General features: G+C 43.3%; 1 protein-coding gene across 1 annotated transcript; it reads right to left on the minus strand.

Moving 5' to 3' along the window:
- Positions 1-1,121: 1,121 nt before the first annotated feature.
- mxd4 (MAX dimerization protein 4) lies at positions 1,122-23,991 on the minus strand. The gene is made up of 6 exons (XM_085356925.1): positions 23,802-23,991; positions 23,052-23,151; positions 19,692-19,721; positions 6,705-6,819; positions 4,435-4,597; positions 1,122-4,015 (listed from the first exon to the last, which is right to left on the minus strand). Exons 1-6 carry the CDS (start codon positions 23,863-23,865, stop codon positions 3,855-3,857), a joined length of 633 nt encoding a protein of 210 aa, XP_085213051.1. The 5' UTR covers positions 23,866-23,991; the 3' UTR covers positions 1,122-3,854.
- Between the last annotated feature and the right edge of the window lie 1,538 nt (positions 23,992-25,529).

Consider the following 25,529-nt stretch of genomic DNA (forward strand, 5'->3'; position numbering starts at 1 on the left):
GTTTGTAGAAGCACCTTTAAAGCAGCAGCAGGCTAAGGGACAGAAAGACGTGTTTCTCACTTCATCTGTGTGCACGTGAGCTGCAGACGCCCCCCATACTCCGTCATGCCCACCACCCTCTTTCTTCTCCGCCTGCTGACACCCACCCAAAAAACAAACTTTTGTGCTCTTAGAAATCTCTGTGCAACAGCAGCATGAAAGCAATAACATCAAATCTTTTCTTGTGTACTTGTTATGACTTTGTTTTGTTTTTTAAAATAAAATCCCACTTTGATGTTGATGAACATTCCCACCCCAGCACAACCCCACTCTCCTCTGTGTCTCTGTGTCTTGCCGTTAACCGTTTGCTTCTTCTGTCACGAGAAGGGAAGTGGAACAAGATGGGGAACTTCGTTGTTTGTTTTTTTTAAAGTTAGGGCAACTGATTCAACAGTGTTCATTAAGTGGTACAATCTCTTTAAAGAACCCTCCCACCCCCCAAGGCACATCATTAAAAGATTTTCCCATAAACACGATCCATCCAACATTCAAGCAAAATGTCTGCATGTCCAATCAGCTGCTCATACACTACACTGAGTGAAAATATATGTATGTGTTTTTAAAATCTCTAATCTCATATCTATCTATCCCCCCCCCCCCCCCCCCCCCCCCCCCACCGCCTCATCGTCCCGCTCCCTCCCTCTTTTTGTCTTCTGCTTCTTTTTATGTCAATTATCGCTGTGGGAGGTTCTGTGCGAGAGAATATGCCATTTAGTAATGGTTTACTCAGTTGTTCATTTGACTGACAAACTGAAAAAAGGACATTTTTTGCTACAAACAGTCATGTACAAAGTCTTTGACATGAATGTAAACTCGATGATTAAAAAAAACCCCAAAACAAACAGCTGTTTTTTCCTCATCTATAGTTACTCTTTTCCCCTCCTGCAGAATATGGAGAGAGTGCAGATAGGAGGTAAAAATTAAAAAATATATATAAGAGTTGGTCACCAAAAAAAAACAAAAACAAAAAACAATGCACCACAGAGTCAAGAGCAAAAACCACCTGCTTGTCTTTAAAAACCCTGCGCCCCGCCCGCCCCACCCTCCCTCAGAAAGCACAAGATGGTAATATTGCTGTGTCTCAAGAGGTCCCCTGATCGATGGGTAACACTTTGTTTGGGACGCACCACCGGGAGCTCGGAGGATAACACCGTTAAGCTGCCATTGATTGGATTATTCTGTTTTTTTATCGCTCCTCTCCCAGTGGCTCCCACCGAACAAACAAGTCAACATACAACAATAATAAAATGACAAAAAAATCAAAATAAAGATAAACACGCTTCAAGCCCAGAAGTTTTTAACCCCTTCGGTGACCATTCGGGGCGACTGGAAGCTGCCATGGGAGTTCACCAGTGTGTGTGTGTGTGTTTGTTTTATCTCCATGACAGAGGCGGCGCTGGCAGACGGGCGGGCAGCGAGAGGGCGGAGGAGTGCCTGGACAGGGTGTAGTACAACAGCGGCTTCAGTAGGAACTGAGATAAAGGGGGAGGTGGGGGGGATAATTTTTACTCATTTATGAGGTCTTCTCTCTTCACGCGGCCCTCACGCATGGAAGTGTCTCACGTTGAAATTAAAAAAAGGCCCCGCCAGAGGAGGAGGAGGGAGGGATGCAAGCGAGAGGGGGAGAGGACAGGGGGGAGCGTGACCTGAGTAAGGGCCAAAGAGGAGGAGGAGGAGGGAGGTCGAAGGCTCACCAAGGCACAGAATGACAGCAGGAGAGTCACCCAAAGGGAGAGGGGCCAGTCTATCAGCTCCCCTGCTCCCACTCTCCCTTCATCAAGCCTGGCCTCCTGTCTGTCTGGCTGTCACTCATATTTTTATATATATTTATATATATATTTTTTTTTATATATAGATAAGATAGATATACTCACTCTTTTTTGTCTTTTCATTACAAGAGAACATTTAGGAAAATATAATACAAAATTTAATACAAGAAATATAGACTACACTGGCTAAACTCACTTTCAGTGACGAGTAGATTCTGTATGCAAGTATTTTTCTTTTTCATTCGAGTCTTTTGTAGTTCTTTTCTTTTTTTTTTGGGTGGGGTCAGATCCGTCTCAATGGCCTGCCCCTTTTTGTGTCTGTGTGGTTTTTTTTCTTTTTCTTTTTAAAGTGCCAAGCTCTAAAGGACTGCCAGAGACCGGGGCTAAGGATTATTAAACGGTCAGAGAGCGACAGAAGCGCCTTGTTCGTCAACAGTGACTAATGTGCATAAGTTACAGACGGGTTAGAGAACAAGGTTCACCTACATCGGTGTTCAGCCGTGCCCGAAGCTTCGCAAATAAGCCACAGATCAGCCGAGGGGATAAGGAAAGTGATTAGTTTGCTAGGTTAGATAAAAACGAGTGCCTCTAAAATGAACAAATCACTACAAGCTTGCCCTCCCTCCCCTCCCGGGTGTTTACAGCTTTGACTTGTTAATCGATTTAAACAAATATTTAAAATACCACCGACTTCTGACCGAGAAGGCGACAAGAGCTGCAGAGAAATGCGAGATCTGGGTAGATGGTGACGCGCTCACAGAGAAGCATCCGTTAGTGAAGGAGATGCAGGTCTGTTAATGGTGAGCGACAAATCCCCATCTAGAAATAAAAAAAGAAAAATAGAAAAAAAAAAGTCTCCCATAGAACCTCATGGTCTGCCAGAATCGATTAAACACTCAGAGGAAGCACCTGCCTCATGTATTTATTGCTACATCAATTAGCTACTGAGAAGGAAACAAGATTTGAGTCAAATGTAAGGAGTAGAGTTTTAGTTTTGAGGAAACTCCTTTTTTTTTCTCATTGTTTGACATAGTAGTCCATCCACACCATAGGGTGGTATAGTGTAGTGGTCAGTAGTGTGGAGTAGTGGTTAGGCAACCCAACCAGAGGGGAGACACGAGGGTTTCTACAGTATCTGTACATCTATTTACATTCTTCCTGCTCTGCTGCAGCTCTCGAACCTTCTCAGGTGGTCTGTGGACACATTTTCAGCATGTGTGCAGAGTTGAGTCAGTAAGAAGTTTGGACATTTAAGGGCAAGCTTAATTCACCGTTTTGTGGAGAGTTCGATGTGGTGGATAAACTTCTCGCAAGTGCACAGTGACTGTGAAGGTATCAGAGTCGTGCTTTGTTTGTTCGATGCGCACGAAAAGTGAAGCAAAATGCTTCCCATACTGGGTACGCTCGGGCGGTGGCAGCGGTTTGAGAACATCCTGCCACCGCCTCCAAATGAGAAACTCTAAAGGTTTCGTCATTTTTCACCAATCAGATGTTTCAAGGAAAGGACAGGACACCTCCTGCACAATCCTGTTGTGTAAAAGGGAAGAATCTGTATGATGAAAATGACTACCGAGGTTCCCAATGTTGCATATACTGCAGAACAAACCAAACTGCTTCATCTGTTATATCACAAACTGTGTGTGGTATTACTGCCACCTGATAATAACTCTCTCCTTTTACTTTTCTCGAACCAATTAACAGGTCAAAGCTGCGCACCTGACCACAGAACCCAGATTAAAAACTACAAGCTCTGCTCTGCGCTGTTTGGGTGGTAAAAAGGGCAGGTGTGTAAGGAGGGGGCGGGGTCAGGCAGGATACAGTATGGTGAGGTAGGATCAGTGGTCAGAGAAGGGAGGAAAAGTCAGCAAGTCTTAAGTGTGGACAGAATAGGCTCGGGGGTACTGCCATCGTGGTCTTGTGTAGGTGGTGTAGGTAGTGGGCGGCGTAGGTGAACACAAAAGGGGGAGAGTGGGAGGGAGGGGGATGAGGTGAGGGAAGCGTGGATGGGTGAGGAAGCTGGTCGACAGATGGATGTCCGCCATGGGTCTAACAGTGGTGTGGCTGCAGTCTGTGGGAATGTGTGCCCGTGTAGCTGTTGTCACTGGAGCTGCTCTGGAGGCTGTACTGGTCCTCCTCCTCGCCGTCGCTGATGCTGTCCACGCTGTCTGCCTCAACAGGCGTGAACTCCATGCCCTCGATGTCCACCTCTGTACACAAGAAGGAAAAAAATACACAATGTTTTGGGGGGTTTTAGTGTTGCTAGAAACTGATCAAGAGAGAAGAAACTGTTTATTTCCACACAACCAGTACGTGGGCATATTTATTAGGAAGCCTGCTGTGCCTGGAGATTAAACCCGGATTTAGGCAGCCATTACCTCCGCACAAACAGCCAGATCTTTGTGCCCCAGCAGATAATCCCTTACAATGACAAACAACTGCATGTGTGTTACTTCGTTCAGGAATATCAAACATACCTCAACAGTTCAAACTAAGCACTACAGAGACATCTGAGGCACAAAGAACCGGCTCATGGAGAGCGTTTACAGTGTACTCTAATAATACGGCGCGCAATCCATGTCTAAGTGCAATCCAGAAAGGTGTGATTGGCTCTTTAAGGACAGCCTACCTTGCTCTGAGTCGGTGGAGATGGTGGAGCCCATGCTATCGGTGCGAATGCGCTCCACAGATCCGGACACGGAGAGCTGCTCCAGGCGGCGTTTGAGGTAGCGGTGCTCTCTCTGAAGCTGCTCCTTCACATTTAAAGCCTTCCTGTCCTGCTCTTCCAGCTTCTGCACACAAAGCACACACAAAAATGCCGAAAAATTAACGACCATGCTCACCGGATTGGACCACCTCCCCGTTTTTGCTCTGCCTTTAAAGTATGCAACTGAAGTGAAGACCTCTAGTATACATATTTTCTTCCTTAGCATACTTAAGACTGGTTTAAAGGTGTCTGTTCTGCAGACATGGATTTTTTTCATCTGCAACCTCAGTCCATGCCTGTGCAGGGTTCTAGTAATTGCCTTCTCTTTACTGCACACCACATAATACACATGGTTAAACCCACAATCCAGACCAAAAAAGCTTCCTCTGCAGTAAAAGACAACACTTCTTCCTAGTGTGACAACCACAGTATTTTCCTATTGTATCACTGCTGCAGGGTGAAGTATTACTTTAGCTGAAACATGAATATTAGTTCTTGTTTTTGATCTCATCAAGTTAACAAAAAAAATGAAACCAGATTTATCTTCTATCTGCTTTAAATCAGATCTCTGTCAAAGTTACAACACGACCTTGAATTTCAACATTTTATTGGGGAAGTAGCCAAATGACTGTGTGAGGTTCACGGGTTTGAAACTAAAAATAAACTTGAACTCAAAGTCAAATTTTGACTCAGAGTGGGGTTCGATTTTTTTTTTGTGCCCTTATTTGTATATGAAGGTTTTCAGTGGTGAATCAAAGCGAACTCGCGTAAGAAGAAACGGTCGCAATGCCGAGAATTAGCGCAGGTCGTCTGAGCAGAGAGGACATGCTTAGTAAACAGGAAATGAAGGGTTAAAACTCGCTACGTCTGGATTTTCCACCAACCACACTGTTGCTGCTTGTAAACAGCAAGATCAGTGCGGCGTGTCCTAAAGTCTACTTATGGTTGGTCTTCTACAGCACGGGTAGAAGCACTGCTGCTACTTTTTTTAAGCTCCGCTCACTAGTTGCTGCTGCAGAGCATTTTTTAGCACGTCACTTGGTGTCTGTGAAGTGAAACAGTTTAATGAACCATGGAGGAAAAGTTGGCAAAGCCAAATATTAAATACACAATCTAAACATCAGCCACAAAGTCTCCCACATATTTTACTTTGAAGGCTCTGTGTTAAGATTTTTTTTTTCTTCTTCTTTTTTGTTTGATTTTTATTTTCATTGAGCACCGATCCATCCTGATTGAACAATTAGAAAACAACGACACACTTAAAGTGCAGAAAAAAATTACTTAGAGGAAACAGGAGAAGTAGAGCATGAAGCTGGTACAGAGAAGATTTTTTAGATTACTCTGTTTGCTTAGTCTAGAGGTTCTCATGCTTCTTCTGGTATGACCCCATTTCCAAAAGCAAAAAAAAAAAAAGAAAAAGTTAAGTCCTCTCACTTGGATCTAATTTTTAATTTAATTTTTCTTCTCTTGGGTGTTCACACCCATGCACAGTGGCTCGGTGCCCCTCCAGTGGGGTCCTCCCCACAGAGGAGCGTCAATAGTTTATTCAGAAAATAAAATATAAGGAAAAAATTCACTCATCATACTGCGAAAGAGTATTAGGGCCGCATTGTGTTATTTTAAGAGTACCCTCTACAAAATGCCTTGTGAGTTAATGAAATTACACTCGAATCAGTTTTAGTAACAAGGAAATGATTTCTCTTTTGGCACTTAAACACAGTGTGGTGACAAATATAAGAATGTTGAACAGATGGTGCAGAAAGCTGCTTCTGGTCAGAAACAAAAAGCCTCAAAAAATTTCAAAGAGCTGGTCGGATTCATGCAAAATGAAATAGCTGACAATGGACAGATGAGAGGATGCCGATGGTTACACCCTCGTGCGGTACGGAGGGGATATGCTGTGTCACAACACACAATAAGACAGCTGATGTTTGATGTTGTTTCACTAACTCATGTACACAAGGCGTTTTACAGAGCAGCCCTGGCAGTTTGTTTGACTTGAAACGACAACTTCAGTCTCCACTTTTTGACTATAATCTTAAAAAGAACGACATATTTTTCTTAAAGTGGCCCTAACACTCCATCAGATAAATGCTTGGTGAAAACATTAAAATGTATGCGTCGCTTAAATCCAACATGCGATGTGCCACGTGAACACTTGAATGATTCATAAGGTTTGTGCATTTTAGTACCTTGATGTGCATCTTGGCCCTTTTTAGCAAGCTCAGAGTGGTGTGTCTCGTGCTGTCTGGACCCAAAGGCACCAGCTTCTTCAACTGCTCCAAGTAGAGCCGTAGTTTGGCACGTCTGCAAGCACACAAGCAAACACAGAAGTGAGTCAGCACACATCCACCGGCAGAAAGTGAGAAAGAACCTCCACAAAACCTCATGCACACACAAAAAATCGGTGTGTGCATGAGAAGCACACACCGATTTTTCTTTTTTCCTTTTTACATGTCCTGCTCTCGCGAGCGAATGTTGCGCGATCGTGGCCTGACGCTCTTTTGCACGCTTGGTTTCACTTTGACTCTGGGCTTGACCGTGAGACATTTTCAAAGGGTTGAGGGGTTCAGAGGATCTGTGGTTAGTCATGTTCAAAGCTCCTCATCCACAACAAAGCGCAGGCTGTGCTGTACTTGTGCAAAATTGACACAGATAGTCTTACATTTACTGTCACTGCTGTGCGTAATGATCTGAGACGAGCTACGTCAAACAGTGATTAGTGAACTAATCAAGAGTTCACGAGCAACTGCAAATATTATAATAAAAATAGTGAGATATACTGTGTTAATGATTAGATTGTTAGAAATCCAGCCACGGTTTATCCATCTTCTTCTTGTAAGCTAACATGTGACACACACACACACACTTTTGGGATTTTCATGTATGCACTTTTCATTTATGAGGTGATTATTCATTCCCCAAACCTGCTCACAATTTTCTGAACACATGTGCACACACTCACTAGCGTATGGGCAGAGTGCCAGTGTGCTACACGCTGACCTAAATATCACTGTGCATAGTATAGTAGTCCCCATACTTTCCAGCACAGCTGTCTGACCGACATTTTCCAAACCTCGTGTGCGCAAAATGGCAAACCCACCGTACGCTAAAACTGAGAAAACGTGCAAAAGAAGAGACAAAAATTAGTCACCAATCAAAATGGCAGCTGTGATAAGGTCGCAGAGCGAAACTGTGAACCCTGCATCCCTGCCAAAGCCCTGCAGGCCAACAACCCTGCCCTGGATCCTCGAGTAAACAGCGTCATTTGGATGTTTATATGAGAGACAGTGAAGACAGAGTTACATTTTTTATGGATACTGTATGTTATTTAAGAGAAGATCCTATCAGCAAGATCCCCTCTCTGACTTTGCTCCATTCAGACTTGTTCAAAAAGGCCTTTGAATCCTCCATTAGTCAAGCTAGTCCATGAACTGTTTCATTCTTCTGAGCTAGCCTTCCCTCCACCACCACTACTGCCTTTCTCCTGTTCCTTTGAGGAACTCTGACTATATGGTAAACAAACTCCAACAACACAAGGTCTCCACCAGCCATTGCCGCAGCTTAGATAAACCTAATCAGAGAAATGAGGCTCTCTTTGAGTCCACGGTTAGTGTGCAATCATACACAATCTTTACACACTCTGTGTTTTTTTCTCCCCAGCTCTTTTTCAGGAAGGGCGTCACCTTCATTTTTATGCAAAATGAGACCATCTCAGTAGCCACGTCTGTTTCACTTAGACCTCGACCAGAGACATCTTGTGGGCAATAAATCTGACCAGTCTCACTTCATGCACAGTATCGATTTTGATGGATTTGATTGCACAATTATTAAGAAAATAATCTTAAAAACAGAAAGATATGGCTTTAATAAACAACGTGTCATCTCTCTACAGGTGCACGTAGGTGTGTGAAAGGGTCATGTGAAAGTGCTCTGTCTTTTATTACCTCCTCTCCCAGGAGGCAAGTCCGCCTAACCCCCCATCCGCTGAACCCCTTCAACTCTCTGCTCCACCCTGCCAACACTAACACACCCTCATCCCACTGGAAAACAAGTGTCTTCTGAGGACAGGGGTGGGGGCCACCTCCAGCTTACCCCATTCGAGCCACATGAAGCGCTTGGTCTGCAGCCAGGGGAAGCAGGCAGGGAGGAGCAGGAGTTCTGCAGCGGGGTCCGAGTATGTGGATGACTTTCTCTCTGGTTTGAAAAAAGGACCCTTTCAGTGCAGTGTGCTCAGCTGCACTAGGCAGCGCTCCATACGCATCATCCAAAGGGTAACTTGAGCCAATGGGCAACCATCTTGCACTTCACCCTGCCCCTACTGCTCTCTCATAGCGAAAAACAAAAAACAAAAACAAGGCGTTTCCCTGAATACTCTGCCCGACTACCCACCTCAAGAAAACTCTTTTTCCGTGTTTTTTCACCAGTGTTATTCACCTCAGGCCCTTCATGTATCCTGGCCTCATATTTTACCTGCCACGCAGAAGAGAGAAGTGTGCCCTGGTGCCCTTTGACCACATAAGAAACAAATGAGCAAAGAGTTAAACGCACAAACTCGCCACCAAAGGGAGAAGACCACACCCATGTTTTCTGCAGCTGCAAAAAAGATAAAAAAATAAAGTGAAATGCTGCCGGGACCAAAATGAAAATATTATTTTGCTAGGGTTGGCTGATTCGCCAAATATGTGGGCTAACAGCTTCTTGGAAAGGGTCTTACATGTAACATTTTTTCGCTTTGTTATGCCGGATTAGTTGCCTTCCCCCAGGATGGGGGACAGAATCGGCTCGGGAAAGACTCAAATATAGCCCACTGGACAGGTTTAGAAAACCTCAAGGAGGCCCCTCCCCTTTTGCCATCCAAGTGTCAGAACACTTTTAATATATACCCAACTTTAATAGCTAAAAATGAGTAAGAAGAATTTGCAGGCCAGAGACAAAATATTTGTTTCCAGAAGCTCTCTGGCTTACAAAGGTTGTGCTTTCAAAATTTGAGTCGATCTTGGTTCAGTCCACACCTGCTATCAAGCAATAATGGGTCAGTCTTTAAGAAGCTTTGGTTTTTATTTTTTCTGCATTCATATGCAATGACTGGTGGAGACCGGTGTCTGTCGGCTGCACCTAAAAAGTTCGTCGTTGCCCCCCTGTGAAGAATTCTTCTCAAATGTGATCTCTGCGGTTAAAGAAAAAAACGTATCTTAGCAGATCTTCAGTTCATGAAACTGGTGAACAAAAACCCACTTGTTCACTATTTCAGATGAGAAGATTGATACTGCTCTGATATCTGAATACTAACTATGAAGGTGAAACCAGCATATGGTTAGCCTAGCATTACACAAAGGTTAAAATGAGGGGAAACACCTAGCTTTTCCCACACCATCCCCACTAGTTAACCTTACAGTAACAAAAGTGTGCACTCTGCCCCGGCCGAGAAGAAGCAGGCGCTTAGCTGCATATAATTAAGAGAATTAAACCTGGCACGTGTGTCCCTGAAAGCTCCCTCGCATTAGCAGCAGCAGCAGGGGTTCTCCCGCCACGAGAAATTTTTCTTCAGGAGCACACAGCTGATTCGGAGCGGGGTTTAGGACCCCCTCTCACACAGGTTTGTTATTACTTAAAAAAGCCCCGGTCACGCAGTGTTTATCAGATTGCCTAAAACCGCTGTGCAAAGCATTGCACGAGGTGAACGCATATGCTATGTTAATGATGGGAAGCAGACTGCCCCCATCACCGGGCCACATGGTTGTGAATCACTGCAAATTTTCCAATTTGTCTGGTATGAAAATAGGATAGCCTTTGATTTGGGGTTGAGGCAGATTTTGTTTGAAAGGATTGGAGCTTCGTTATACAACAATATCAATATTTGCAAGAGGTCTCCTTTTGTTTGTTTGTTTATAAAAGTTTGCAAATAAAAACTGCTAAAAATGCTAAATCAGACTGCCCCATACTCTTGCCTGCAGTTGAGGATTTAATAGTGAATCTGGTTGATCAACTTGTTTTCTGCCCAGAAATCACCACCTGACTGTTCTCATGTGCTGCCACCACGGGATGATTGTGTCTGATCTCTGGCCTTCCCTCCCCCTCCATCTTTTTTCTCCATCAGCAGCTCAGAGCCAAAACAAAGCACAGACTACGCCGGGGAGGTGAAAAAAAAAAAAGGAACTTTTGCTCAGAAAGCTGCACACTGCTGAAACTGGAACAAGCCAAACCGCTGACTTGCGCTCCAAGGTTGTCGGGTACAGATCAGGCCATTCTCACAGACCTCCTCACACTCTGGGCCTTGGAAGGAAAACAATATATCTTGTTTTCCAGCTCAAGTGCATCTGTGGCAGGCTGGGTGTGCACGTTAGGGGTATTGATGTATTGTGCACCAGAGGAAAAAGGTTGCAGTGACCATTTGTGCAGTGTTTTCGCACACACACACTTTCCTGGTGGACACAGTGTCCCTCAGGAGGCTCCATCGGCACACAAAGGGCCTGAGAAGGCGAGCTAGTGCAAACAACAGACCTTCACCCCTTGCTCACTGTACTGTTTAATGAGCTCACTGCAGCCCAGCACATTCCTCCACCCATATGCACAGGGCTGAGTGGATTGTCTGGCACAGGGCCAGGCCTACTAAACAGAGGTCAAAGGTCATCAGAAGCCATGATACAATGCTAGCTCTCAGTGCTAGAGCTGCCCCAGTACCCAGAAGCAGAAAATGCAACAACTATGCCTGTTTGTTTATTTTCCTTTTGAGCTGAGCCCACAAGACATCAAGATGAAGAAGAGTTTCTGATCAGCTCAGCTTTAAGCAGGCACAGAACTGCAGTCATTCAATCTCAAGACGCATATGAGAGGATACAAAAACTGTGTTCTTGAGGAATTGTTATTCTTATAGTTTTATTCGTTATTCTTACAGCAAAGCTTAAAAAACAAGGCTAAGACCATGTATTTTACCATAGCTGTACATGCACATGCTTGTGGACTTCCTACTGATATTTTGTACTTGTCCACTTCAGGTTTTACCTCCAAATAACCTGCAGTAGTTAGTTTGGGTTATCATGTGATTACATTTGTTTTTAAATAAGTTTCTTTAACCTGAAGGTTTGCTTTAAACCCATGTGACTCTCTGACTGCTTGTTTGATTATATGACATAACTGCAGACTGCATATAAAAGATGGACACAGGCACCGTGATGTCATACATTCAAGTCACATTTTAAAGCCACTTTTAACCTTTTGGTTGTTTGTGTTTTTTCCCCCAGATCCAGAAGTGCTAAGTATCACACAGACTCTGAAACCCGGTAGTAAGTACAATTAACCACAGCAGAGCTTGTTATTAGTCAGAAAACAGCACCATAAACACGGTCGACAGGTTGCAGCTCAGAGAGCGAATTTGCAGCCAAGCATGAACAGCCTAGTCACCATAAACTTGACATTGAAAACGACCACGCCCCCTTTTATTGCATAAAAAATGTACTACCTGTACAGTTACCATCCATGCAGCCATAGAAACCAAAACTATTTTTTGTTGTTAGCTATAAACATGGCAATTTCTGCTACAGGTTTATATCAGGCTGAATATATCTTCAGGAGTGAGAGAGCAGGGAAGTTGAGACCCTGCCCAGTGGCCTGCCGACAGAAACACAAGACACACCCAGCCTTTATTAGTCTCACTGTCACCCTGCAGGTCAGCCCCGTAAGCGTTCCCATTTAACAGCGATCTCACGGAAAACAAGACGGCAGAAAAATAAGACACGCTCATGTGAAACTGACAGAGTGGTTCACCACGCTGCCCACGCCAGTGAGAAGAAAGGCACGCACCGAGGCGCAGGGAGACACAAGAAGTCTTTATCTCGCTCATATGAAATGTCAGTCGTCTGGGACGAGTTATGTTTGTTTTCTGTCATCGGGGACGCCACACCCACACGCCCACTGTGTGCAGTGACAACTCTGTAAGGTGAGACAGACGGATACAAGTCCCCCATAAACACATTCTCCTGACGGCAGGAACATGGAGCTCGCTCTCACATGACTCTGCTCTCACACGCGAGGAGCAAACAGAAACCTGAAAACACACACACGATTGCAGCAAAGCAGGCAGAGGGAGGTTACTTCACTTATCGGTGAATTACTCTAAAGGAAAAGCTCAGCATGCTTTTCTGGTGATTAAACAACAGGAAAGAGTAGAAGCAGTGTGTTGCTCACTCACTGTAGTACAATTTCCACAAAACAAACTGGAATTTCCACGGGGCATGCTTGGGAATGCCAAGTAATTAGATTCATTTGATTGTTTTCGTGTACTCAAACAATCCCCCCTGTGCGAGCGAGGATCATTACAAAATCCCTTTCTCAGCACAGCCAGCTTACTGCGGTGTTAACAGAGAAACAGATGTCAAACAGATTTTAAAGGGGAGAGCGTGCGAGCGAAACAGAGATGGCGGAGGCTTAAAAATAGAGGAAGGTTTTTTCTCTGCACATCCCATTTCAATGCCAACGTCAGATGACAGACCTGGACATTAATTGCCTTTCCCTGCGTGCCATGAAAAGTACATCTCGCAAATCTTGGGACAGACTAGCAGAGACAAGTTCAGCAAGCACCATAAACACGTTCCCCTGACATGGGGTGCTCTGGTTTTATAATGGTCCTTGTCAATGATTAACATGCAGGAATCTAGTGGCATGAGAGAGGATTCCTGGCTCCATGTTGACTGTAAAAGTTGGAGTTGTTTACATCTGAAGGAGGGTTTTAGAGCAGTGGGGTGGGGTCCTGCATGAAGGTCTGGGCCTGCCTACGAAAAAATCCAGAGGGGTCAGGAAAAGAGGAAAGAAGAGATTTCCACTACCTTCCACTTTTACGTTGTTTCTCCAAGTAGCTGATTTAGAGCTCGCTTACCAAAAGGTTTAAAACTACTGCTGGACAAAAGTGCAAAACCAGAATGCCTGCAGCTGTAATCTTGCCTATCAGTGCATAATCATACAAACATTCACTTGGGGCTCACTTGTGCCAAAAAAGCAGACAGCGCTGAATGCGAAGCATTCTAGTAATACTCGGCCTGCTAGTTCTGTGACCCCACCTGCCATCCATCTTCAAACTTTCCCCATAAGCCGCTTCTCTTATTTAACTCTGCATTCCAGTGTATGTGTGTATGCTCCGCTGACCTGAATTTCAGGGTGCCTGGCTGACACACATAACAGCCACGTCCTACACTGCCTCAAGTTCCTCCCTTCAGCAACACTCAAGAATGTCTTTGTCTCCTCCTTCTCCACCTCCTCCTCAGCCATGGCCGAACCATGAATGGTTCAGTCATCGCACTTCTGTGTCTAGTTGGGTCTTTCTTTAATTGCTCTCTTTTTCCTATCCTGGAAACCCCAAAGCTATTCACACACCTTGTTAAAGTGCATCCTACACTGCTGTTTTTTTATGAGCACCGACTGTTTTGTGCCAACGAGCCGAGTTTACTGCGGAGAACACAGTAACACCTGAGCTGGAACGAGAACATTCTTTTGTAAATGTAGGTCTGCGGTGGCCTGAAATATTTGCATTACGTGTAAAGATACCCCCCGCGCCTCACCCACCCGCCAGAGCAGATCGTCCACGGGCTTTACAAAAAAACGGGTTTGATGAACTTCTTAAAGCTGGGTGACCTCAGGGTGGAGAAAATTCCACATGGGAGCACTGCTGCTGACGTCCAGCTGTGGCCTGTTTGTTACCCTTTAGTCACACACAGCTCAGCTACAAACCCAGACTGTCCCATGCCTGGATAAGTAAACACACACACACACGTTTGGACAAACCTTTTCTTTTACACGCCAACATGGCCACATGTATTAGGACAAAGCATCAGCTAACCCAAACTTTACTCTCTTTACCTATGTTCTTCCAGGTAACGACGCAAACTAATAAGGACTACGTTTGTTACATTTTGATTGTAAGTTGACAGATATATAAGATTTTTTTTAAGTTGAGTCATCCAACAGGATTTAGTGCCATAAGACAAAAATCCACTATGGAATTTTTAATCCAAGACAGAACTAGACCTCCTACGCCTTGTTTAGGCTCTAAAAAGTCAAATGTTGCCACTGACTTATTTTTAGCGTACACACATACGTCTGAGGAGTAGTCCCCAGCAGTTGTGTATTCCTTTACCTCTAAGCTGACTGTTGAAGCTGGGAGTGGCGTAACTCCCAAGTTGATTGCGTTTCAGCATTCGTAGTAGCGGTCGGAAAAGCGAGGAAAAACTGGATTTGTTTTTGCTCATACATAAAGTAGAGCCATTCATGCATCTCAAGCGACATAATGCAATCCCTGTTTTTTTAAAAACACTGCTGTAGCACGTTGGTGGACAGAGCCCCGTCACTGCTCAGTGCATGCTTTTTTGAGCGTGTCGCAAACAAAAACAAAAACAGTGCGTTTGTGACACTTGCAGACAGTTTACATTTTTACTACTGTTTACATGCTCTGTCGACATCTTGGATTGTGATGTCATTGGTGGGGCTTTTCTGACTTTCCCAGTTGACAATTCCAACTTGGAAGTCGTGATTTCTGATTTCCCACTTCAAATGGAGCGCACCATTAGATCAGAGAGAGAACTGCAGGATGAGGCCTGTCAAAGTTCAAACTAAGCCTCTTCTCCCCCTCCAGTCTTTGCTTGTCTAGATTTTATTTTTATTCCCACTGCATCTTTAACTCAACCCAGATTGTTCTGTTTCGTCTGCAGACAGTTTTTTTGTGTGTGTGTTTTTTTACACTTTTCAGTTTTATGTCACTTTAAAAATGTCACCTTGAATTTTTTACACAATTTTAAAATCAAAACCATCAACTACAATAATGGAAAAATAATTTCCGGCCTTTAAACTATTCCAGATAATAAAAGAAAAACTTAGTTATCCATATAGTCGACTATATGTAGTTGACTCTTTCAGCACTGGCTGATTCAATCTCATGACAAATAACAACATCCTTGCTCTACAGGTTCTGTAATTAGACTGCGTACAAGACATCATTAACTACAATGATTCCTCCATGATGCCAACAAAAAGGGGAATTTAACTGGCATTGTGACAGCAGGGAACTAAAGTGCACATGCAGTCACATGTGAGGACGTCACACCAAAACCAAAACTGGAAGGAAAAAATGAAAACTTTCCAAACTTTAATTACGTAGCAGCCCCTGAGAGGCAAACATGACATTTAACTTCAAAATAAAAAATACGCAAAACAAGCAGGATATACAGCAGCCCTTAAAAGCAGCGTTGCACATTTACAGGATAAACATAGGTATAAAATCGAAGACACGACAAGGATTTATACCTCAAAACAGGAGAAATGGGAACAGATGAGTTTTGTCACTAAGAAAAAAAGAGTGAGAAGGAAGAGAGCCCTGCCCCTCCTTCTCTTCCTCGCTGCCTCAAGTTTCTGCTGACTCAGGGGCTTTTAGTAGGGCCGAAAAGGAGAGCGAGAATAAGGAGAAGGAAGAGGGAAAAAAAGACAGATAACAGAAAAGACAGATGTGGACTCTGGAAAGTGGGGGTGGGGCAAAGAAAAGATGTCAAGGAGGTGAAGTAACAGGGCCGTGGATGGGCATCCCTCCCACCAGCACGCTGCCGTAACTCAAAGAGGTGCTGCCCGGCCGGCATAGACACACATAAGTGTGCTTCACTCGAGGAAAAAAGGACCTGCTCACTGCCAAAAAAAAGTGATTCATTCACAGCTGGGAGTAGAAGAAACATGGAGAGTAAATTTAATTAGAGAGAAGACTAGACCATGACAAATGGAGGGCTTGCTCCCGTGTCCATGAAGTGCATGTAAATTTAAAGCCGAGTTCAATGGGTGCTCCACAGTTGCTGCACATTGTCTGCAGTGTGATACAGAGCGTAGTGTAAGAGGATACTGTTTGTCGAAATCAGCCTGCAAACTCGTGAGCTTCGCTACGATCTCGAAAAACTGAAACCAAGAGCACCTGAGAGCCAAAATGGGTGGGGATAAAAATAGAACTCTAAATATTTCTCTTTTCTTTTTCGATCGAGGCAGGCATGGCAAACATACCAGACAGCTTAGATTATGCAGACTGGACTTGGGCTTCCTGTAAACAGGTGATATGTGGGAAAGTAAAACATCTAGTTTCGTAATTTCTTGGCGTTGCTTGAAAAGGAAACTTGAGCTGTCATAAGCGTGATCAAAAGCGGTTAAAGTCAGAAATGGGAAGGAAGCAATGCTCGTGGAGAACAAACACACTGCACTTAAGTTTCACATAGACTCTGAGCTGATGCTCTGCAGGTCTGACGAGGGAAGGAAAAAAAAAACAAAAAGCAGCACAGTCATTCAAGAGATGGTCTATAGAGAGCTGTCACAGCTAAAAATCAGGCTGCAGCAGATAAGTGTCAGGACAGCCGACTCTGTGGGACTCCACATCCACGAAGCAGCTGACTGACTCTGATAATGGGACACAAATATATGCAGGGTGTCTCCGGAGCAGCTGCCAGAGACACCTAGCATGCACGAGGTCAGCGAACGGTACCCAGAGAGCCAAAAAGTTCCAACTTAATCAGCTTCATATAACAGCAGCAATGAATAGTTGATTAATCATTTAGCTGATTATTCAGCAAATGTACCGATTAGCCACACCGTTTCAGTCTTGGCTGCATGTGGAAAGTTTGGTATCTTTGTTGACAAACAGTTCTAAAAGATAATTTTAAAGTAATCAATAAATAAATAAAAAACAATAAAAAAGTAATAACCAAACAAAAAAAATCTTAAAAGATGAAAACCACCTTCCAAACTTGTTTGACATCAGGTCTTTCCCAATTTCAATCAACATTTTCCAGTTTTATCTCCTTTATTTTAACATCTGTTGTTAATGAAACAAAATAATTTCATATTTTTTTGTCAACTGCTCAAAGTTAAAAACTGCATACTAAAGTGTTCCCTTATTTAATAAAATCTGGTTAGAGGACATTCTCATGCAAGAAAACGTGATTTTGGTACTATTACATGCGATGCCTTTCGGCCTCTAAGGAGACGTTCATCCGCCACCTTATCTACCTCGTGAATGTATAGTACAAGGATTGCTCTGTGCAGCAGCGGAGGAAACAAAAACAACACACGAAGAAACAAAGACAGTGAGTCAGGGCTCAAACAGCAGCCACCTCCCTGGAGTCGCGTCCAAGGGCGTGTGGGAGGTACAGATTTCTGAGGCGATACTGCAGATCAAACAGGGCTGATGCTTTAAGCAGATACCCCTGAACTGGTCATACATTCATTAAACTGGTTGAACAGGACACCTAAAGACTTTTGGTTTTCTTATGAATCAGAAGTTAAAAATTCTTTTGTTGAGCATGTCTGTTAAAGCTCTTCTCTTTATATCTTTAAGCTACAAATCAAATGTGAGAAGCTCGTCAGAAAGGTTCATTGCAAGTTTCATATACTAGGTAATCTGACTCTGAGGCCAGCAGCTGAATATTCAAGGCTTCATATATCTAGGATAAGGCGTCTTAGTCCATCTGTCGGTGTGGAAGAGGAAGTCTTAAAAATTCAAAAATAAATTTGCGCATGAACAATGTAAAATGCTAAATCTTCATTGGATGATAGCTACTGGTTATCAGATATAGACTTTCTGTGTGACTGCAACAAAAGCCTGATCACGATTGATAACGTGGTCAAGTGGCATGCCAGATTCTTCATAGTCATACGCAAATGTCCGTTTACAAGTTTGAGGAAAACATTCTTCAAGTTGCTCATTTTGTGCCGCCATTAGCTTTAAAAAGAAAATCAAAAGGTACTTGAGCAAAAATTGCCTCATTTTAGAAGCTCAGAAGTCTCTTTTTTTGTCAGTTATAAAAAACTATTAGTAGTTTCAATGTTGCGTATTAGTCACACGACGGTCGCTAGTACAACAGACATGGCTGTGCCAAAAGGCAGAGTCTGAGCCTTGTTAACACCTGTATAGTGGCTGACCATGTAATTTGTGGCCACGCTTTCAGACGGGGGTTTGACTCAGGGTGGACCACGTGGCAAAACCTTGTGACCATGCAGCCCTGTCATTTCAAATAAGAGGGTGGAGATGTTTCCACACAAACGGGCATGGTGAATGCAAAAACAGGAAAAAACACAAGGCATGAAATTATACAGAATAACTCCTCGCTTGTCACAGGTGATGATGCAATGTGACGGCGTGTTTGAACGCAACTTTATTCTTCAAAGGGCTTCTTCTTCTTTTCCTTCCATCATGGAATCAGTGACATGTCTGTCATGAAAACTCCACTTTTTCAGAAACTCGTGGCTGCGGTGATGACAAAGGAAGTGAGTAAACCCTTTACTGGCACCCACTTTTGTCAGTTTGACTGGACGTCACAGGCGCTTGGTAACCAGCCACACCCATCGTCGGACATGAGGTAACTCCTGTGTCTCAACACCTGCAGTGTAATCAGCCGGGGCCTTCCTGTGCCTCGCAGGTCAGGGAGGAATATGTCCGGGCTTGTTTTTCCCTCTGCCACGCACATCCATTACTCACTCCCGGCCATGTGACTGGCCTTCATCGTGGGTGACAGCATGTGTCATGCTCGCTCACACACGCAAACACTCACACACCCTTTTCAGCCACTGCTCACATGCTGATAGTCACATCAGCTGTTTTCTTATTCCTGTCTGCAAGGCAATTTTTAAAGAATCTACTCTGAAGCAGCAAGGCCTTTTTGATATCAAAGAGACGTTTGCTTCCTGACAAGAAACTCTAAAGCTGTGAAGTAAAAAAACACAAACCCCACACACACAAGCAAACCATGAGCTGCGATTCTGTGCCTCCAGGAAGGAGAAAAAGCCCAATTTCAGTGCTGAATGATAGGTGAAGTCCAGATTTACTGCTTTTCTTTTCAAAGTGTCAGTCTGGGCAGGATTATAACCCAAGATTCTTCCTTACAAGGACATGAGTTTCATCCATGAAACGGAGACAGCGTGAAGGTGCTCTTTGAAATCAGGTTATTATCTGTTTTTCAGGCACAAGAATTAACAGATTAAATCTTTGGCTCTTTGAAGACGACCTCTGATCTGATCTGTCGTACTAGTGTTTCTGATTTGGAGAAAATACCTGAAAGCCCCCATGAAGCTCTTCAATTACTACCTATGTCAGGAACTAAAAGACACACGCACTCAACACACAATCAAACACGGGCAAGATCGAGGGGGGTCAGATGTCATCTTACCTGTGTTTCTCCAGCTCATTGTGCGATGATCTGAAATGACAAAGATGACTGTCAGGGCAGGAATACTACACTACTACTACTAAAATACTACAAAAAAATCATCTGACATGACATCAGATTCTGTATAATAGTGAGAGGCTTAGTTAGTACACGTTTTGATCAGAGAGCAAGGCAGATGAAAGCAATTTGGGCAAATATGTTAAGTAACAGATCTGAGAAACAATCAGAAAAATGTGTGTCAAGAGATCAAAGAGAAGCCTAGATTCATCTCTATGTTCTAGCTCTTCTGCCTTCCGGTGGCTGTAGGCCTTAAGCATTTGAATGCTGCTGTACTATAAGAAATAAATGCAGTATTTTAATGCTTAAAACAGGACAAATTTGTTGTCTATGGATACCAGTCAGGTGGATCAAGGGCACAGACATGCAAAGACTGGGAAATGTATGATAAACGACTTCTAAAATCTTTTCCCATTTCTGTGGGACATCTGTCAGAGAGCACGCACACGAGGGCAAAAATGGCCCTGAGAGAGAGAGCTGTATCTGTGACACAGCCTGCCTGCCCCCCTCTACACATATACAAACAGCATCCACGCACCACTGCCCCCGCCGCGGCTGCTCAGCGTGGACACGGGATGAAAACACTCTCAGACGTCTGGAGGCCCGGACGCCACAGAATTCATCAGTGTGTGGGCTATTCCGAGGAGAACCCCTATTATGACACGCAGCCAGAAGCGGCGAGGGCACTGCGGTCCATCTGAAACAGGCCCTCTGTTCATGAGACCGTCATGGATACCACGGCAATAAAAACAAAAACAGCAACAACAAAAGGGACAGACTGACAACAAGCCTTTTCACATTTTCCACTGTTTGAGGCGCCCTTGTGCTCGCGAAGCACTGGTTCCCACAGCTGTGTGCCACAACGCCGTCCTGCGCACCAAAACGGGTTACGGCTGACCGTGCGACTGCTATAATGTGGCGTCTGCACAAAATCATCCCGAAAGACAACACAGGATGTTGGGCGGCTGATCTTAGAAGCCGACAAAGAGCCATCGTGGAGGAAGTTGTGCTATTCAAACCTGCACAAATCAGGGAAATGTCCCAGTCAAAGCACAGGGCACGACCAGGAAATCATTCCGAGGAAGAGAATGTTCACAGACCTGTAACTACAGCAGGTTAGCCCACACCTTTACATGTTATGTAAAACCACAGGATGGCATGAGGAGGACTTTTACATGTCATAAAATCATCCTCTAACAATCAGAGGCATTTAAAATAAGCCTTTTATCACTTTTTTATGAGCTACAAATGGCCAAAAGGCAAGCTGGGAGGACTCAAAAAGTTTTCCTACATTCAAATCAAGGAATTAGAGGAGGAAAACGAAGTCAGCTGACCTAAATTTTCACATATGGTGTGACAGAGCGATGAAGCAGGGTAATAACAGCCTTTAAGTAAACGCTTTAACACACATTATCCGTGTTAGGTTGCAGATGTAACATTAAACATTACTGCTTTGTTCTGATTTTATAACTAGGAGCCTGCATCAGCTCCTGTCTACACTTAAAGAAAAAAAAAAGAAGCTGAGGGCGAGTGTAAAAAGGGAAACGGCGTAACGGGGGTGGGGGATGTGCCCCAAGCTCTGTCACGAGAAAAAGTATGGAAACGCAGGCCTGGCTGCATGAAGCCCAGCGAGTGGTCTGGTGTTTGTCATATATGCTTGCGTAGATGCCCGCCTTATTCAGGCGCCGCACCCACCTGCCACATCCACACCACACCCCTTCACTCGATCACACGGGTGTACACAAAATATAATGCACGTTAACTTGTGGATTAGAGGAATGTGGAAGGTGCTGCTTTCACATTTCTGCCAAACGAGTGCAAGTATCACTTTCATATCAGAACACCCACACGTTGTAAACAGGAGTGGAAGTTAACAGAGACAATGGGAATGGAGCCACACTAAAAGTCTGATACCCATGTCAGAAATGCGTGCAAAAACACTTTTGTTATTTTGTTTATTTAATGCTGTTTTATTCATTTCTGTGCCAGTTAAATCAAAATATTATTAAGTATCATCTGCAATTATTTGAAGCCTTTTCGCTCTTCATCTTAAGGGGTTTATCTACAGAGCTATCTTTTCAGCAGTCACCTGACACAAAACTGGCGTGACACGGAGGACAAAAAACAGCAACTGGCGTCAGCAATCGCCACCTTATTTGCTGATTCCGATGCTCTGTGTCACCCTTCGTAATGACACTACTTTCTAGCGTACATCTACGTGCACTGTCGTAACCATCAGACTCACTGCCGAGCCATTTCCACACTTTGCTTCCCTAAACTATTATTAGCCAATGCTTTTTTCCCTTCTTTTTTTATCTTTCACTTTATTAAATCAGATCGTAATGTGTTAATCTTCTAAGGAACGGAACTAGATTGACACAATCATTTCAACAATAGCCTGTTTACTGTAAATGAGACCGAAGGGCAACCAAATTTGCATGTAGCCTAGAAAGCAAGTTTCTCCATGCCTGGTGGGGATGGGAAAAAAAAGCTGAACACTAAATGGATCCAGCCTCTGAAATGTGAGGATTTCCTGCTTTTCTTTGTCACATGGCCTACTTTTAGTTGAAAGTTTGGATGGTTTTATTTTTGCTTTTAGAAAGCAAACATAAGCCTGCACGGGTGTTTTAACTTCATAGGTCACACATTACACAGCCACACATTAATTGCCATGATTGTTTTTAAATGACCTTTAATCTGCCAATGGCACTGGTCTGAGAAGAAGAAGCAGACAAACCGAAACTGAAAGCTATGCCGTGCACTTATGTAATATATTTCGCTTTAACTTCTTACACAGCTGCACAATAAAGGGGTTAAACTCGGTGGGAGCAACTCAATCCTCCAGACAACACCAGTAATGAACTCTGGGTGTGCTGGGCTGAGGTTCCCTTTCCTTTCCAAATATCAATTTACTTCCATCAGAAGCACGAAAGCTTAAACGCAACAACCACATAAAAAAAAGACAAACACATACACACATTTGTTTAAAAGCTTCACACAGTTCCAGAGGTTGGATGCAACTGTGTGAGACAAGGTGCAGAAACGAAAGGTTACGGGCGTATGCGGTGTTTTCTCTCCTCTCAGAGATAGGTGTGAGTGAAACAGAACAGTGAGAGCAGCAGGCTTGACAGTGTACGCGTGGCACTGTTTACTGGAGAGCCCAAAACAGAGAGCCCAGCCCAGGCAGCAGACAGGAGAGTGAGACAGCGTGTGTGTGTGTGAGAGAGAGTGAGTGTGTGTTTTTATAAGCTGGCATGAAGTCAGAAATAAAGCTGGGGGGAAGGGAGAAAGGATTATATTTACCTATTATTCTGAGTTTTTTTGGAAATTGGCGAGGCTTTCGTTTTCTTTCGGGAAAACTCGGCGCTGTACGGTAAAACCGAGGCATACCCGTGCTCTGCTTCTGTAAACACAGAAAGCAAAATGAGTGTTACATTTAAGCTTGGTCTGCAAGGACGGCAAAGCAAATAAACAAAAACAATTACAATCATCCTAATAATAATAGATGACAGTGAGTCATTTTGGAGAAATAGTTGAGACGTGAAATATCAACCGGGGACTCAATTAAAGAGGAACAACACGTAATAAATCATTAATAAGATCGATTAAAGTGCAGTCTTTTTTCTTTCTTTTTTAGCACCGAGGTCTATATTATGATATAGCCACCGCTGCATAACGATTTCTGTCCTATATTTTCAATGTCAGGCTTGTTTACTCATTTTCTTACATCCAAATCCAAAGGAAAAACACTCGATTGCAACAACACACATTCGGAAATGATACTAACATATTTTATAAAAAATGACACACTATAAATTAAACATTTACACCTATCACTGTCTAGCATACAGACTCCCAGAGTGCAGCTTGCACCCATCGCCTGGTCTATGTCCCATTGTCTGTAAAGTGACATCATACCTGCACTATGGCAGTGCACGTCAAAACGTAACAAATTATTTTTAAAAAATGAAGTTAGTTGCCGTCCCAATCCCCATTTACGACATAATTACTGGCTTAGAAATGCTGACAACTTGTCTGTTTAGCTTGAAATACCTCTGTCTCTTCTTTCCAAGTACTCTGCAGCTTCCAGCAGAATTAACAAGGAATTAAGCTCCATCTTGTTGTTGTCTCGTTATTTAAAAAAATAGAAACTACTTAGTCATAAAGTCATAAAATGAATGGAATGAAAACGTTAAAAAATGTTTCAGAGCGGTATGTATGCGCGGCTACGTTCACTTCTGAGTCTTTGGTGACTCCAAACTACATATCAACAGCAGCTAACTAAAACTCACTGAAATGACTGATGGAAGCGCTGGCCAATAGGAAAACCGTATAGGCAAACGTTTGGCATTTGTCTCAACCAATAATTCGGCGGAAACTATAAGATCCGACTCTATTGGCTGAGCGCAGTTAAAGCGAGCAGGGACATGCCCTAGCAACAAGCCTGAGCTGTCCGCCTTCTCAGTACATGATAGGGTTGAGGCGGGAAAATAGCCCTCTGATTGGCTGGAAGGAAGTCTTGGGCGTGTGCTACGGTTGAACTTGGGATGTTGTTTTGGTTGCCAAATTTAATGACTTCTCAAAAAGTATGCTTTTGGTCTTGGACTTTAGCGTAAACTGCCCCCTCCGGTCTGTTAGTCAACAAGGTCTATTTTTTTGTCTTCCGTTAAATATACGTCAGCAATTTCACGTATGCGTGTGTGACATGAGAAAATTTTTCAGTATTCGTGTTCATTTCCTGCCCAAGTCATTGTGAAAGTCTTTTATGAGTCTGCAGAAAGTATGCAGGCTTTACTGGTGCAAAAGATATGAGATGAACTACTTTTCTTGTCTGGTATTTTGAGGAAAATAAAGATAGTTCCTTTGAAATTCTCTCAACTCGTTTTTACAAAGCAGTTTTAAAAAAGCAAAGCATCCACCTTGAGGTTTAAAAAAAGTCTCTGGTTTTGTCCAGTCCAAGTCCTAATAAACCCAAGTCCTCAAAATAAAATAACATAAAATAAAACTCACCTAATTTAGTGCCGTTAAAATACCCCCCCCCCCCCCCCCTTTTTTTTTTCTAAAACTTTAAGGTCATGATTCATCACTCAGCATATTTCAAATCGTGTGACTCCAATTTTTCTAGTTTTATCTCTGATAGCAGCTTTTTCTGTCTGCAACACCTTTAATTTCATCTGCAAAAGTGCATCAGAAGCGAAGCCCAGTGTTTATTAATTTTCAGCTGTGTAGGCTTGCAGCTGAACTTTGGGTGTTGCAATTGCTGGAGCAATAAGGGGGATGCCTGCAGATGCTTCGCATGGCTGGCAGTTTATGTATCTAGCAGTCAGATATTAGATTGTTGGGAGTGCTTTCTGAAGAAATACCATTGAGGGGGAAGTGACTTTCAGTGTGGATGATGAGGAAAAGGTACTTGTTGTACTTTATTGATACTATGTGTTTCACAGGGTCTTTGTGGTGCTTAAACTGCAGGCAGTATATCATGAATTGCAAGATTTAATACAATACACATTAAGTCTGTGACAGTCAGCAAGTTTACAAGTGCGATGTGCAAAGAAAAAAAAAAAGAGTACAGCTAAAATGTGTGAAGCTGTGTACGGGTGCCACAAGCAGCCAAACCAACTCAAATTGAAATATATGTAATATCTACCATCTTTATAAAAACACACAGAAAACAGGCTAAATCTTGAATATCATCTTTATAAGCATTATATTAACCGTACTGTCACTGCTATCAGCTGGAGAATTTTCAGTCCACTTAAAACTGTGCACGTTGTTCAGGAT

Source organism: Diplotaxodon limnothrissa, linkage group LG6 (assembly GCF_057381915.1).
Source record: "Diplotaxodon limnothrissa isolate DT_005_m linkage group LG6, D_limnothrissa_male_GT1.1, whole genome shotgun sequence".
Taxonomy (NCBI): Eukaryota; Metazoa; Chordata; class Actinopteri; order Cichliformes; family Cichlidae; genus Diplotaxodon; species Diplotaxodon limnothrissa.

Coding starts and splice junctions, on each gene's coding strand:
- mxd4 (XM_085356925.1), bottom strand. CDS start 23,865: ATGGAGCTTAATTCCTTGTTAATTCTGCTGGAAGCTGCAGAGTACTTG. Junction 6,820..19,691: donor AATGAGCTGGAGAAACACAG/GTAAGATGACAT, acceptor GTGTGCTTGCAG/ACGTGCCAAACTACGGCTCT. Junction 4,598..6,704: donor GGGCCAAGATGCACATCAAG/GTACTAAAATGC, acceptor CTTTGTGTGCAG/AAGCTGGAAGAGCAGGACAG.